At 54.5% G+C, this 13,251-nt stretch overlaps 1 protein-coding gene across 4 annotated transcripts in view; it reads left to right on the plus strand.

Annotated features, from left to right (window-relative positions):
* The first annotated feature begins 2,161 nt into the window (after positions 1-2,161).
* UBE2L3 (ubiquitin conjugating enzyme E2 L3) overlaps positions 2,162-13,251 on the plus strand; it is a 44,287-nt gene continuing 33,197 nt past the window's right edge. Inside the window, exon 1 of one of the 4 annotated variants that reach the window (XM_082353942.1) lies at positions 2,162-2,312. In XM_082353942.1, coding sequence (XP_082210068.1) covers positions 2,286-2,312 — 27 coding nt within the window. In that variant the 5' untranslated portion in view covers positions 2,162-2,285. Of the gene's footprint in view, positions 2,313-3,511; positions 3,536-10,449; positions 10,622-13,251 lie in introns of those variants that run through there. The other 3 variants (XM_082353945.1, XM_082353944.1, XM_082353943.1) reach the window with 3 other exon arrangements.

The raw sequence follows: 13,251 nt of genomic DNA on the forward strand, positions 1-13,251 counted from the left end.
TGACAGGCGGATTCTTAACCACTGCGCCACCAGGGAAGTCCCGAAGAGGTCACTCTTTTTTATTTATTTATTTATTTATTTATTATTGGCTGCGTTCGGTCTTCGTTTCTGTGCGTGGGCTTTCTCTATTTGCGGCGAGCGGGGGCCACTCTTCATCGCGGTGCACAGGCCTCTCACTGTTGCAGCCTCTCTTGTTGCGGAGCACAGGCTCCAAACGCGCAGGCTCAGTACCTGTGGCTCACGGGCCTAGTCGCTCCGCGGCATGTGGGATCCTCCCAGACCAGGGCTCGAACCCGTGTCCCCTGCATTGGCAGGCAGACTCCCAACCACTGCGCCACCAGGGAAGCCCCACCGAAGAGGTCACTCTTGATTGGAGGCTTGGGAAGGTAGCACAGAAAGGTCAGGTCTGGATGAACAGGATGGCTGAGTGGAGGGGAGCTGGTGTGACCAGAAGCCAGGACTGCTGTGCGGAACAATGAAGGTTTAAGACCCAGAGAAGGGTTCCAAAGTCCAGGCAGCTTTCCCACCAGGACTGTGTGCTTGTTTATGGCCTTCTGCTGCCCAGGGCCTGTGCCCACTTGCAAAGTGGGTGCCAGGGAGCCATCTTGCCATGGGGGTGAGGATACAGGAGATGCTGCAGCAAAGGTTAGTTCTTGGCACTAGGCCTCTTCCAATCCCACGCCTCTATTCCTGGTTTAGCACGTCAAGGTGAAGGGTATGCACTGCACTTCCTCAGCTGGCTTGGGATTTCTTCAGGGCGGGGTCCCCTTCCCTCTGAGGAAGCAGTTCCCAATAGAACTGTGTTCTTTCATTGACCTGGGCCCACTAAGCACCAGGCCCAGTGCACAGGAGGACCATAGAGTCATTTCCCAGGCCAGGCTCCCAGGTCCCCTGTGGCTCTAGGGAGTAACTGATGGAGTCCCTCATACATTTGCCAAATGTGTCTTGTTGTTGTTGTTTTTATTTATTTGGTTGCGCCAGGTCTTAGCTGCAGCATGTGGGCTCCTTAGTTGTGGCATGCGAACCCTTAGTTGTGGCATGCATGTGGGATCTAGTTCCCTCACCATGGATCGAACCCGGGTCCCCTGCATTGGGAGCGTGGAGTCCTAACCACTGTGCCACTAAGGAAGTCCCTTGCTTTTTGTTTTGTTTTTTGTTTTTGGCCAAGCTGTGCAGCATGCAGGATCTTAGTTCCCCAACCAGGGATCGAACCTGCGCCCCCTGCAGTGGAAACGGGGAGTCTTAACCACTGGACCACCAGGGAAGTCCCACATTTGCCAAATGTTTAGGAGCACCCACTGTGTGACAGCCCTGGGGGGAGATAAAGGACAGGCAGGGTCCTCATTGCATGAGGCTTATCATCTAGTTTCTCCCCCACTCTCTCCCCGTGTTAAGCCTGGGCTCTCAGGTCTCTGGGTGGGAGGCCGGCTCTATTCCAGGCTATCCATCTCCAGTGCTCTTTTCCTCTGTCTTCTAGTGGGAAACCAACTGCTCTTAGAATGGAGAAAAACTCCTTCACAAGGCCTGAATGATCTGAAGCTGCACCCTCCACTTTGCCTGCACTGCCACCGAGGTCCAAACCACCATCACCTCTTTGCCTGGATGGCCACAAACAGCTTGTACATGGCCCTGCTCCCCTTCTTACCCCCTACCTACCTCATCCTCCATTCTCCAACCAGTCTTCTCCTTACACGCATGCATCTGACCATGGGCTTGCCCTTCCGTCCTCAGAGCTGCTCCTCCCCACACTTCAGGTCCCGGTGGTGGCTGTGGAGCCAGCAGCCCCGTCTGGAACAGAATCAGGCTCTGCTCCTTGTGGGTTGCATGACCTTGGGCAAACCCTTGGCCTCCACTATGCTTCTGTTTCCTGCGAAATGGGGCTGTTTGTGGTGAGTGTTAGCTATAATTACACTATTTCCTCAGTGAGGCTCCCTGACCCCCGCCCCCGCCCATGAGAAAAGCAGGTTCCCACAGTCACTTTCCCATCACCTCGGCGCTGATTGGTGCCTGAAATAATCCTGCCCCTTCACCCATCTCCCGCGGCCAGTATCACTGTGCACCTACTATGTGCCAGGCCCTGTTTCCCAGTGCCACCGCACTGGGCGCCCCGCAAAGGCAGGGTCCCCGCCGGTCCCTGCGCCCCGGCGCCGTACCCACACCGCGCCCGCACACAGTAGGCGCCTCGCCCGCCCGCGCCGCCGCCCCTCCCCCGCTCCAGGAAGTGCGGGGGCTCCGGCGCCGGCCGCCGCGATGCATTCTGGGCCAGCAGCAGCACCAGAGCCAAGATGGCGGCCAGCAGGAGGCTGATGAAGGTAAAGACCATTCTCCGGCGCCGGCGGGCGGCCGGGGAGCGGCGGCGGCCGGGGCCGCGCGGCCGCCCGGACCCCTCGGGGCGCCGCCGCCCCCTGCCCCGCGTGGTGCCGCCGCCCAGGGCCGTGCGATGAGGGGACTAAGGTGGCCGCTAGGCCGCAGCCCAGGAGGGAGCGCCAGGCCGCGCCGCCCCGGCCCTTCGTCGTCCGTCCGGCTGCCCCGCCCGGTCCGCGGGCTCCCTCCGCACGGCGGCGGAGGCAGCGGGGGGCCCATCGGGCGCCCGCGGGAGGCCCGAGCGCAGAGCCCGCGCCGCGGAGCTGCCCCGCCCTGGGCCATAGCACACCGGGCTGGAAGCCGCCGGGCCGGGCGGGCGGGCGGGGGGCTCGGGGCGGGGGCCGGCGGGCGAAAGTTAGGCCGGGCTGCCGCGGGCGATCGGGGTGCGCGGGGGCCGGCAGACTGTCGCTGCGACTGCCGGCACACTGTCGCTGCGACTGCAGAGTCACACAGCGGCAAGTTCGGCCCCGGGCTGCAGGGGAGCGGGAGGGCGGGGGGCGGCCGGCCGCGGCGCGGGCCTCCTGCCCGGTCCTCGTCATCCGCGCTCCGGGCCCTGCTGGAGCAAAGTGCCATTTTGGGGGTGGGGGTGGGAGTCAAAACCGACCAAAGTTTATAAAAATAACTTGGTACTTTGTATCTTGAACGCGGCGGGGTGCATTCTTGCTCGCTGGCTCCCCGGGTGAGGAGCACAGATGCCACCCGGGCCCAGTCCTTTCTCGAGTGTGTTTGCCGGCGTCCCCCGGAGCCGATCTCGCCTAGGTTTGCGAGTCGGCCGCCCTGCCGGTGGTGCTGCCGGGCTGCACCGGGCCGAAAATCAAAAGGGCCCAGGAGCTGGCTTCCTGGGGGGAGATAAAGGGCTGGGGTTCCTCCTGGGCAGAGCAGTGCTCCGGAGAGCCAGATGTTGAGTTTGGAGTCCCAGCCTCCGGGCCCTCCCTCCCTGGGAACGTTTCCTTTCTTTTGTTCCCTAAGAACTAGACACGACTTTGAACTTCATAAGACGATTGGAAGTGGGCACAAAAGAAGAGTCAGCAGAGTCCAGACTTCTCGCTTCTCTGTCAGTGACACCACCGTCCACACAGTCGTCCGGAGGGGAAGACTGTTATTCATTTATTTCCCTACTCTACTTCCCAGAGGCAGTCATCCTTGATGCCTTTCGGATTTTACTTTAAAGGTTTCTTGAGTTCCTGATTTCTTCTCTAACCTTACCGAGATTACTTGAATCCATACCCTCACCTCTCAGGTGCCTTTCTGAGTTCTCTCCTTCTCTGACTCGCCTTCTTGGCCACCACAGTTCTTTTTCTAAAGCAGATATTTAATCCTTTCATGCGCCTGTCCTAACCTCCGTGATTTTATTGTCCTCGGAAGTTAATCCTAACTTCCTGGCAGCAACACCCTTAGGCTGCTGGAAAGTAATCTGTTCAACCACACCTCCTGCTCCTTGGTTCACTCTCACTCTTGCACCTAATCACCGTAACTGCCATTTTCCTTAGCCTTGACTTTGTGCAGCTCCGTACTTCATGTTCATGATGGTGTGTAATCCTCCCTGTGAAGTAGACCCTATTATTCCCATTTTGTAGGTGAGAAAATGGAATGCAGGGAGAATCGCTGGCTTGCCCCAGTTTTCTAGCTAGGGAGAAAGTGAGCTGTGATGTGACTAGTTCTGTCTGACCCGAGAGCCCCTGGCCCTTAGGTGGCCTTTGCACACGCTGTTTGCTCTCCCTGAGAAAAGCTGCCTTCCCCTCGCCTTTCATCCCCTTCCAGGGAAGTCCTGGGTTCAACTCCGAGGCCAGCTACTCTGAGGCCTCGCCTCCCCCATCAGAATGAGTTGTTTCCGCCTTTGTGTGACCACAGCACTTTCTTTATGAGCACTTGTCACAATCGGATTTGTGTTAGACTTGCCTTTCCTACCAGGGTCTGAGTTCCTCAAGGGCAGGGATCTTGACCTAATTCATCCTGGTGTCCCTTAGTCTAGGCCAGTTGACCCAGTTTGGGGCTCCCAGGCTCCCAGGGGTCTGAGAGGGGAGTTACTATGGTTTTTCAATTATTTTTGTGTTTCAAAAAAATTAGAGCTTAGGAAAAAATATGTAACATTAACTGAGTACTTGTTAAGTGCTAGATCGTTTACGTAAGTTTTTTTTATGTTTTCAATAATTCTTAAAGGTAGTGTGTTGTCATCTTTATTTTACCAACCAGAAGGTTGTGAGGCTTAGCGGACCATCCTGGGGAGAGATGAGATGCTACATCTCCCTGGCTCCATATCCCAAGTTCCACGCCCCTTGTCACATGGCCTCCTTTCTTATTCCAAGGATGCAGGGAGGAGTATGTTGATTCCTGACTCTTGGCTGGAGATTCTTTCAGTTTAGTAGGGGATGCTCGATACAAGATGGTAATCATTGGCTCTGAGAGTCAGTGTTTAGGCCTGGTTAATTTAAAAAAAAATTTATTGAATCAGGTTGATCAGTACATGGGCTGGATAATAAAAGGGATTTTCAGTGGTGAAAAGTAAACATGTTGAATAATCAAATGGATTGCATCTTAAAGAACTGGAAATTTCCTCAAAAACCATTTTCTGAGACACTTGGAGTCAAAGATTTCTTTGTAACAATGGACTATCTGCAGATAGTGTAAAATACATTATTAAAAGTAGAGTGATTTGCATATATCAGGCTGAGAAGTTATTTTAGGCAAAGTGAATATGATAAAGTCTTTAATTTAAAAAGCAATTGCCAAAAGGATTAGCCTTTTTCAGAACACTTTTTAGGAATTACAATGTTAATAAAACATTAAATACATTTTAATTTGCAAGCAGCTAATTCAGCATTGATGGCAACCACCAGATTGTAACCATTGCTTCAGTCAGGAGGGGAAATAGCTACAAAAGTGAAACCTGTAGGTGTGGCTGAGGGAAATTGATTGCAGTCTGTTCATTTCTTTTTAGCCTCTCAATTGCACACATCTCCTGGAAGGGCTCTCCAGCTGGGTATCTTCCCAGAAGGGCTTTTCTCCGTGGGGAAATTTGTAGATTTAAAAGAGGAGTGACGTTTTATTAGTTATGGCATAACTCTTGAGATAAGGAATTGAGATTTGTAGCAACCTGTTAATGCTATTTAAATACTGCTCACTCAGAGCTCCATATTGGTGTACTTTCAGCCCATAATCACATGTGAATGAGTAGGAGGAGTTGCTAAATAACAGTTCATTCCTTGGAATTCATTGTACTAAGCAGTGAACTAGTTTGCTCTTGAGTGCAGGTGTAGTACTCCCTGAGGTTGGGTAATGAACACAAGGAACGGTGAGTGTGTCTGGTGGGTGTGTCGTGTGTGAGGGGAGTTTTACAGATGGTGTCAGTGTTCTGAATCCACTGGGTTTTTGGGACTTGAGGAAAGCACAGCATTTTTTACCCTAAATTCATGCATGGCAGTGAGTTGGGACTATTTTAGCCTCCCTTAATGATATTCTTTGCAAATGTTTCTCTCTTAAGAGATAATTGGGACAGGCCCTGGGAAAGAGAGTATGCTCATTATTGCAATATTGGAACCTTTTCTTGAGGTGTACACGAGGACAAAAACACTTGTCTCAGGGTACTTAGACCTATTCTGATTTTGCTACAACTCTAAGTTAAGAGGCTGTTGATTTAGTGTTTTATTACATCAGGTCACTTGAAAGTATTCTCACTCTTGGAAAGTATCACTAAATGTTCAAGAGATAACTTCTCTATTCTTTGATGCAATTAAATGGGAATTAAAGCTTAGTTAGAACCACAAAGCCATCCCTCCTAGGCCTGGACTCTGGTCGTCCCCCACACCCCACCCCCCCGCCCCTCCTCAGGAGTTTCCTTTGAATGGCGCAGGACCTGCAGGCCTCCGGGTCTGAGCCCCGCCTGTGCCCCCACGTCTGTCTTGCCTCCCTTAGTTAATGGGCCACTTGTCTATTCCATCACCAAGGAAGAACCTGAGGGAACCTGCCTCGCCCCTTCCTTCCACATTGAGCCACTTGCCAGATTCTGCTGAACTAGGCCTTTATCTCCCTTCTCCGCCTGTCATTTCTGCGTCTCCGCTGCCATGCCCTTCATGCAGGCCGTCCCTGTTGTGGTGGACACCTGCCTGGGATCGCTCAGTGGGTTCTTTGTGCTTGTCCCCAGTCAGCTCCTCACTCCCATGTCACCCCTAAGCGGCAGTGCATTGCAGAGAAGTGCTCACGCCCAGGCCTTGCCCCCAGAAACCAGATCCAGGTTCGGTAGGGCAGGACCCGCACTCCTCAGCGTGTCCTGTCTGGGGTTGGGCTCGTCAGTCTCATCTCCCCCGCTTGCCCTGGGATCCCCTGGGCCCGTGAGCTCTGCACTCCCCGGTCTCTGGTGGCAACCCGACTCGTCTCTGCACCAGGGCGACTCCTTGACTCAGCTCCATGGGGGGTCTCCTCTGGGCTGTGCCCTCAAGGAGCTGAAGGAGGGAGAAGAACGGCCCAGCCTAGAACAAAAGTCCTGGGCTGCCCGTGTGTGCTGGACGCCTGCCAGCTGAGGAGTGAGGAGGGGCGGGTAAGCCCCTCTGGCGGGAGGAGGCCGAACTTGGTCTGGCCCTTCACTCTGAGCAGGGCTTTAGTAGCTGACCGGGCAGCTGGTGAGGGTGAGAAGCTTTCATCCTTCAGAACAGATGTAGTAACCCCTGGCCATGTGCTTCTGACCTTGCTCGGTCCCCTTCTTGAATTTTAGGGAGGCCACCCCTGTGGCGCTTTCCAGAAGCACTGGGAACTGACCTGGTTTTACCCTCCTCAGCGTGCCCACCGCGCCTGGCCCTCCAGGACAAGCCCGCCCTCCCTCCCTCGGCTCGGCCGCTGGCAGAGCTGCCTCTCCACGAGGGGCCTCACGAGGCCAGCGCGGGTGGGTTTCAGGACAGGTGGCAGAGAGACGCTGTGGCTTTCAGTTGAGGATCCAATGGAGCCCCAGGTGTGGCGTCCAGAAGCGGCCACTCGCTGGTGAGGGCTCTGCTGGCATGTGTCTCCTGTCCGGACTCATCCTGTGTGTTCTCGAGGGCTTGGGTGAGTCTCACCCTCGCCCGGGAGAAAGGGGGAGGGAAGGGTCTTCCATTCAGGGCAGAGCTATTGAGAGTGGAATACTGCAGAGCGATTAAGAGCTCAGGTGCTGGAGCGTGTGTCCTGACCCGCCGCGTCTTGGTTGAGTGAACCCAGGCAAGTTGCTTAACCTCTCTGTGCATTAGTCATGTCATCTGTGTGAAGACTGAGTTACTACATATCAAGCACTCAGAAGAGCTCCTGGCATGTACTAAGTGTGGGTGTTAGCACGGGAGCCAGGAGAGTGGCCTGGTGGGAGGGAGGGAGGGAGGGATTGGAGGAGATGGTGCTGCCCTCGGGGGTCGTGGGTTGGGGCAGAGAGGACAGGAAGCCCCCCTCTCCACACGCCCTCCCGCCTCTTGAAGTCACCTGTTCCTTAGGGTTAGTGAGAGGTTTCCTGAGACAGCTGTGCGAACGTGTCTTTGTTTAAAGATGTTTACTTTTTCCAGCAAAATGACACAGCTCTTGAATTCAAAATCAGTGTCTCAGAATCTCACCCGTGTGTTTTCCTGTGCTGAGTGTGTGGGCCAATGAGGCTGCTGAGCTGGGCTGACGGTCCCGTCAAGGACGCTGTGCCTTTGGTCTCCTGCTCCAGCTCCTCCAGGCCCTGGCCGCAGTCTCTAGCGTCCAGAGCTGCAGGGCCCTGGCAGGCGGGAGGCTGAGGCACGGCCACCACCCACGGGTGGGGCCAGCCAGGTGCTCCCTGCTCTCAGGGTTTCTCTCCTGCTTTTCACACGGCTGCCTTGGGCTTGTAAGAAGGGACGGGATGGAGAGTAGAGTTCGTCTCAGGTTAGGTGGTGGTGGGGTTTGTGCTGTTTTGAACAGTTCCAGGCCTGTATCAGTTGGAGTTTTCCGTACTCCTTATCTTGCCAGATTTTGTTTCTGCTTCTCACTAGCGAGTTCAGCAAAGGGGTGAAGTGTGCCGGACAGCCCCTGGCCCAGTGGACACGTGCAGCCAAAGCAGGGACTGGCATCAGGTCCAGTGCTTCTGCTGGTGCTCCCTGTCTGAGCGGGCTGGGCAGTGGCTGTAGCTCCGAAGTCAGATGGCCCCTGAGCCCTTCCTGAGATGGTCTGTAAATGAGTGCGCCCCCACCCCCCGCCCACCCCACGTGCCAATCATTGGGAAACTCAGCACAGGAAAGCCACTTTACAGGTGGATCCGCTGCGTGGTCCACCTGACTGTCCCCGTCCCCATCCCGGGGTACTGAACTCCAGAGTGTGTGATGCAGGTCAGAGTGCCAGGCCCACCCCCGTTCAGTTGGAGGCACACGCGCATCCCGGAATGAGGCCACCGTGCAGAGTGGGCCAGAGCGTGTGGGCAGCGCTGAGTGTCCCCTGCAGCCGTGTCCTGTTAGCATGACTGTGCGTGGGCGGCCTGCTCCCTGGAGCAGCATGCTGTGGCTGAGTTCTCCAAGACCTGGTTCAGATCCTCATCTCTGCCGCGGGCTCATCTGTGTCCTCACCCTGAGCCTCAGTGTCCTGATTACTCCAAAGGGACAGTGACACTCCCTCATAGAGTGAGGACCATCGCTGAGTGTGTCCATCGTGGCAGTAACTGAGTGTGACATAGCTGGCACGCCACTGGCTCGCTGTGGAGATGTGGTGGTGGGGGCCCCTTGGCTGAGCAGTCACTGAAATAAGAGACTCATGTCCTGGAGCTTTGAAGCCTTATGTTTAGATTTACAGTGTACTGAATTACATTAAGGTCATAATTGAGCGTCATTGCCACTGGTTCCTTTGTGCAAGCTTGGAAAGTGCATTTCTGTCAAAATTAGTCACTTTGATACAGTCCCACAAGCAGGAAGTAGCTCTTTCAAATTATTAACGTCCCACCAGTTGCGTGGCTGGTATTTGACAGGGATCTCGTACTTTCCCTTGAACGTTGGGCTCTACCTGCTGGGTTTCATTTTGCCTGGATGGGAGAGCCTAGAAGTGTTCCTGGCACAGAAGAAACAGTCGCGGGGTGACTCGCCGTAAATGGAGGACTCAGGTGAAGGCTGCGTGTGTTCGTCCTTTTGTCATCGAGAGTCTGGGAAAGTGCAGTTCCAGGGCCGCCAGCCCCCAGGATCCTGACCAGGGAATGGGAGCCCCCGCCCCCCTTGCCCACCGTTCTGTGGCTGGACACGGAACAATGGCTCTGGCTCGGGCTCTAGTCCTGGCCCTAGCCTGTCCAAGGTCTGTCTGTGACTGGGCCCTTCTCAGCCTCTCTCCAGCCTTCCCTCCTGTCACATAAAGCTGACGGGGTCGGCCTGGCCCCCCTCAGGGGCATCGTGAGGCTCTGGTCTCTGCTTCTCACTCGGGGTCTGGCTCCTGCTGTTCACGTGGCTACGTGGGGTGTGCGCCTCTTGCACAAAGGCCCGCATCTTCCCTAGCATGCCTCCTCCTGTTCTGTTTTGTTGGGATTTTGAAGGTGACAATGCCCTGTGGAGGGGAGTGTGATGCGCCATTGGCAGGCCCCTGTCTTATGCTTCTTTGTCTTTTTAATTGGATCAAGTCATTTCTGAAAGCTTTGTGCTAACAACTGTAAACATCTTTATTTCTAATTTAAGGCCCCGTGAGCTCTGGTCATAGGCTGTCAACACCAATGTCATATCATGTGTATGTCCTGTTATATAGAACAGATGGAGTATGTACGTTGGTGCCCTGACACTCTTAGATTTTAAGAAGTGTGGTGACACAGTTGTGGAGGGGAATGAACCGAACCCTAATTGAGTACCTCCTGCCAGCTTCAGCACCATCCAGTATTTCTTGTAATTCTCAGCAGGGCCCTGTGGAGTAAGCTTCCTACCGTAAGACTAGACTCCTAGACTCGAGCTTCAGGTGGTGTGAAGGGTGGGGCTGGGTTGAGCCTGGGCCTGTCTGACTCCAGAGTCCTCTGCTCTTCCTGGTCCACTGATGATTTGTTGAAGCAACCACCTACCAAATCAAAATATTGTTTCTGTGTATTATATATAAAATAAATGTTGAAGAGAATGGTTGGGGATTGAAATATTCTGCTTTTATCGCCCATAGGAAGGTTCAGCAGAGAAGGTTCAACAGTAGAATAAGCAATATAAGTCACAGACAGCATGCACCTTCTAAGAAAAGTTCAGACCGGTTTCCGGGTTTCTGTCGGCGCAGACTTGTTGCTGTCAGAGGGACTCCTCGCCTTGCTTCTGTGTGCCTGGCCCGGTGGGAGGCCTTTGCTCTGGTAGGAGCTTGTTTGCAGATGTGGAAGTGACACTGAGTTAGTCAGGGACTTGGTCTCTTCTTTGCTGGAAGGCTGGGTTGTTCTCAAGGAGGGGTGCCCCTCACTGTGGCCTGGGACCCCTGGCCCAGGTGCCTGGTGCTCTCTGGAGGTTCTCAGTCTGTGGGTCCACGGGAGTCAGGCTCCCCTCACTCCCCCCTGCGCCTGGGACCCACACCCTGGCCGAGTCGCCAGAATTAGTAGCCTTTCCAGCCAAGCTCTGTTCCTGTTGCTTCCCTAACCACCCAGGGGTTCCTTCCTTCTACTGCTCTGCTTGCATCTCCCACGGGGACACCTATTCTCTTCTCCGCCCCAGGGTCCATCCTCCCCCTCCCTCAGGGCTGGTGTCAGCCTCTCCCGTGAAGCTGTTGGCCTCTGCTGTAGGCCTCCCCCACACCCCCGCAGGTCCCCAGAGCAGCTCCGCTCTCTTAACCCAGCTTCAACAGCCAGGAAGACCTTCAGCTCTACTTTCTGTAGTTCTTTAGGGGCTCATTGTGCTTTTTTCCATTTAGCAAATAGGAAATTACACCATGATGTTAAGTATGCCTTTTTTTAAAACTGTACCAGCGTCCCCTACCTTGACACTTGCCGTCCATAGCATTGATTTGACATCTGAAGCGGCCGTGACTCAGACAGCTGATTTTTCCTCTGTATGTCTGTCTGGATTTCATTTTTCATTTTTCTTTTTTGTTGTTGAAGTATGGTTGATTTACCGTTTTGTGTTTCAGGTGTACGGCACAGTGATGCAGTTATACATACACATATATATATGTTCTTTTCCAGATTCTTTTCTCTTATAGGTTTTTATAAAATACTGAGTATAGTTCCCTGTGTTATACAATAGGTCTTTGTTTGTTACCTGTTTTACACATAGTATGTCTGGATTTCTTAAAGAGGACCATGGCCTCACACTGATTAGGAACCACTGGCCCCTGAGGGCTTCTCAGTGTGTGAGGATTACCCAGGGAGATTGTAAACAGTCGAATATCAAAGAAGGAAAGAAACAGAGACTTTAATTCTTCCCCAGCTCAGATGTGTACACTGCATTGTGAGATGAGGGTGTGCTGTGTATAATGTGTCCTGCTCCCCGTCTCTGCTCAGGGACCAGCGAGTCTCCTGCTGGGGCCGGGCCGTGTCCCCTGCTGGTGCCCGCGGGGCTGTCGGGCAGTGGTCGCTTGTGCCCGATGCCACGCTTTGGCCTGGAGTGTCGGCGACGTGCTGAGGTCCCCCTCTGGGCTTTGAGGAGTGCAGCCCTCTCTCTCCCTCGCCACTCACCCTGCCCAGGAAGCCCGCTCCCCACCAGGAGGGGGACATGTGAGTGTCTGGTTCTCCTTCCCTGGTGTCTCTCTCGGCCTGTCAGCATCATCCCATCCACCTGAAGCAGCTGACCCGACTGCTCTCGCAGAACTGTCACAGAGTTTTGTGGGGCATGTTTTGTCAGTCCCTGTGGTTCTTGGCTTTGGTCTTCCCAACTCTGTTCTGGAGCTGGGCCCCTCTTTCTCCCACCATCCGTCAGACGTTCCAACTCTGAATCGATGTGGCCTCCTTGCCATTCCTTCCCCCATTCTTCATCTTCAGTTACAGGCTGCAGTCACACTGGAGGGTTTGTCAGGCCTTCAGATGAACCCGTCTATTTTCTTTTTTCTATAAATTTATTTAATTTATTTATTTTTGGCTGCATTGGGTCTTTGTTGCTGCACGTGGGCTTTCTCTTGGTTGTGGTCCGCGGGCTTCTCATTGTGGTGGCTTCTCTTGTCGCAGAGCACAGGCTCTAGGCGCGTGGGCTTCAGTAGTTGTGGCTCGTGGGCTCTAGAGCGCAGACTCAGTAGTTGTGGCGCACAGGCTTAGTTGCTCCGCGGCATGTGGGATCTTCCCAGATCAGGGTTCGAACCCGTGCCCCCTGCATTGGCAGGCGGATTCTTAACCGCTGTGCCACCAGGGAAACCCCCGTCTCTTCTCTGAATGACTTGAGTCGGTCTTCAGCTTGTTCTCGGTGGAGGCGTGATTGGCATTTCGGGCTGAACGGTTCATGTCTGCGGGACTGTCTTGTGCAACTCAGGACTTTCAGCGTCCCGGCCCCCAAGAGTGTCAGTGGTTCTCAGCAGCTCGGCTCTGGAGGGCGTTGGGAAGCTGGGCGGAGCAGTGTCACAGGCCTGGCATCTAGTGGGCAGGGCTTAGTGCCACCCTGTTGAGAAACTCCCAGGGGCTGCCTGGCATTCCCTGGAGATGACAGGACCGGATGGCCGGCTTGTTTGTCTTGGTTTCTCTTACTTCTGCCTTATACCCACTTCTTGTTGGTTAGAACTGTGCAAAGGCGCCTGCCTCGTCATCTTTGCTGAGCGTCACTTGACAGCGAGGTGACTTGAGCTTACCCGGTAACCGTGCTCTGGGTTTCCCAAGCCTCCTAGCTCTGCTGTCACAGTATCACCGTCTTCTCCTGCGGGTCGGGTGGGCAGGGTGGGGGGCAGGGGTGCTGTCCTCCTCACACCGAGCGGCTCCCGTCTTTCTTCCTGTGTCTCTTGATATCAGAGCATGATAGTTGCCCGCCCTGCACCCCTGCCAACACGCCCACTCCTCCTCCCTGTTTCTTGAGC

Source organism: Balaenoptera borealis (genome assembly GCF_965194805.1).
Source record: "Balaenoptera borealis genome assembly, chromosome: 14".
Taxonomy (NCBI): domain Eukaryota; kingdom Metazoa; phylum Chordata; class Mammalia; order Artiodactyla; family Balaenopteridae; genus Balaenoptera; species Balaenoptera borealis.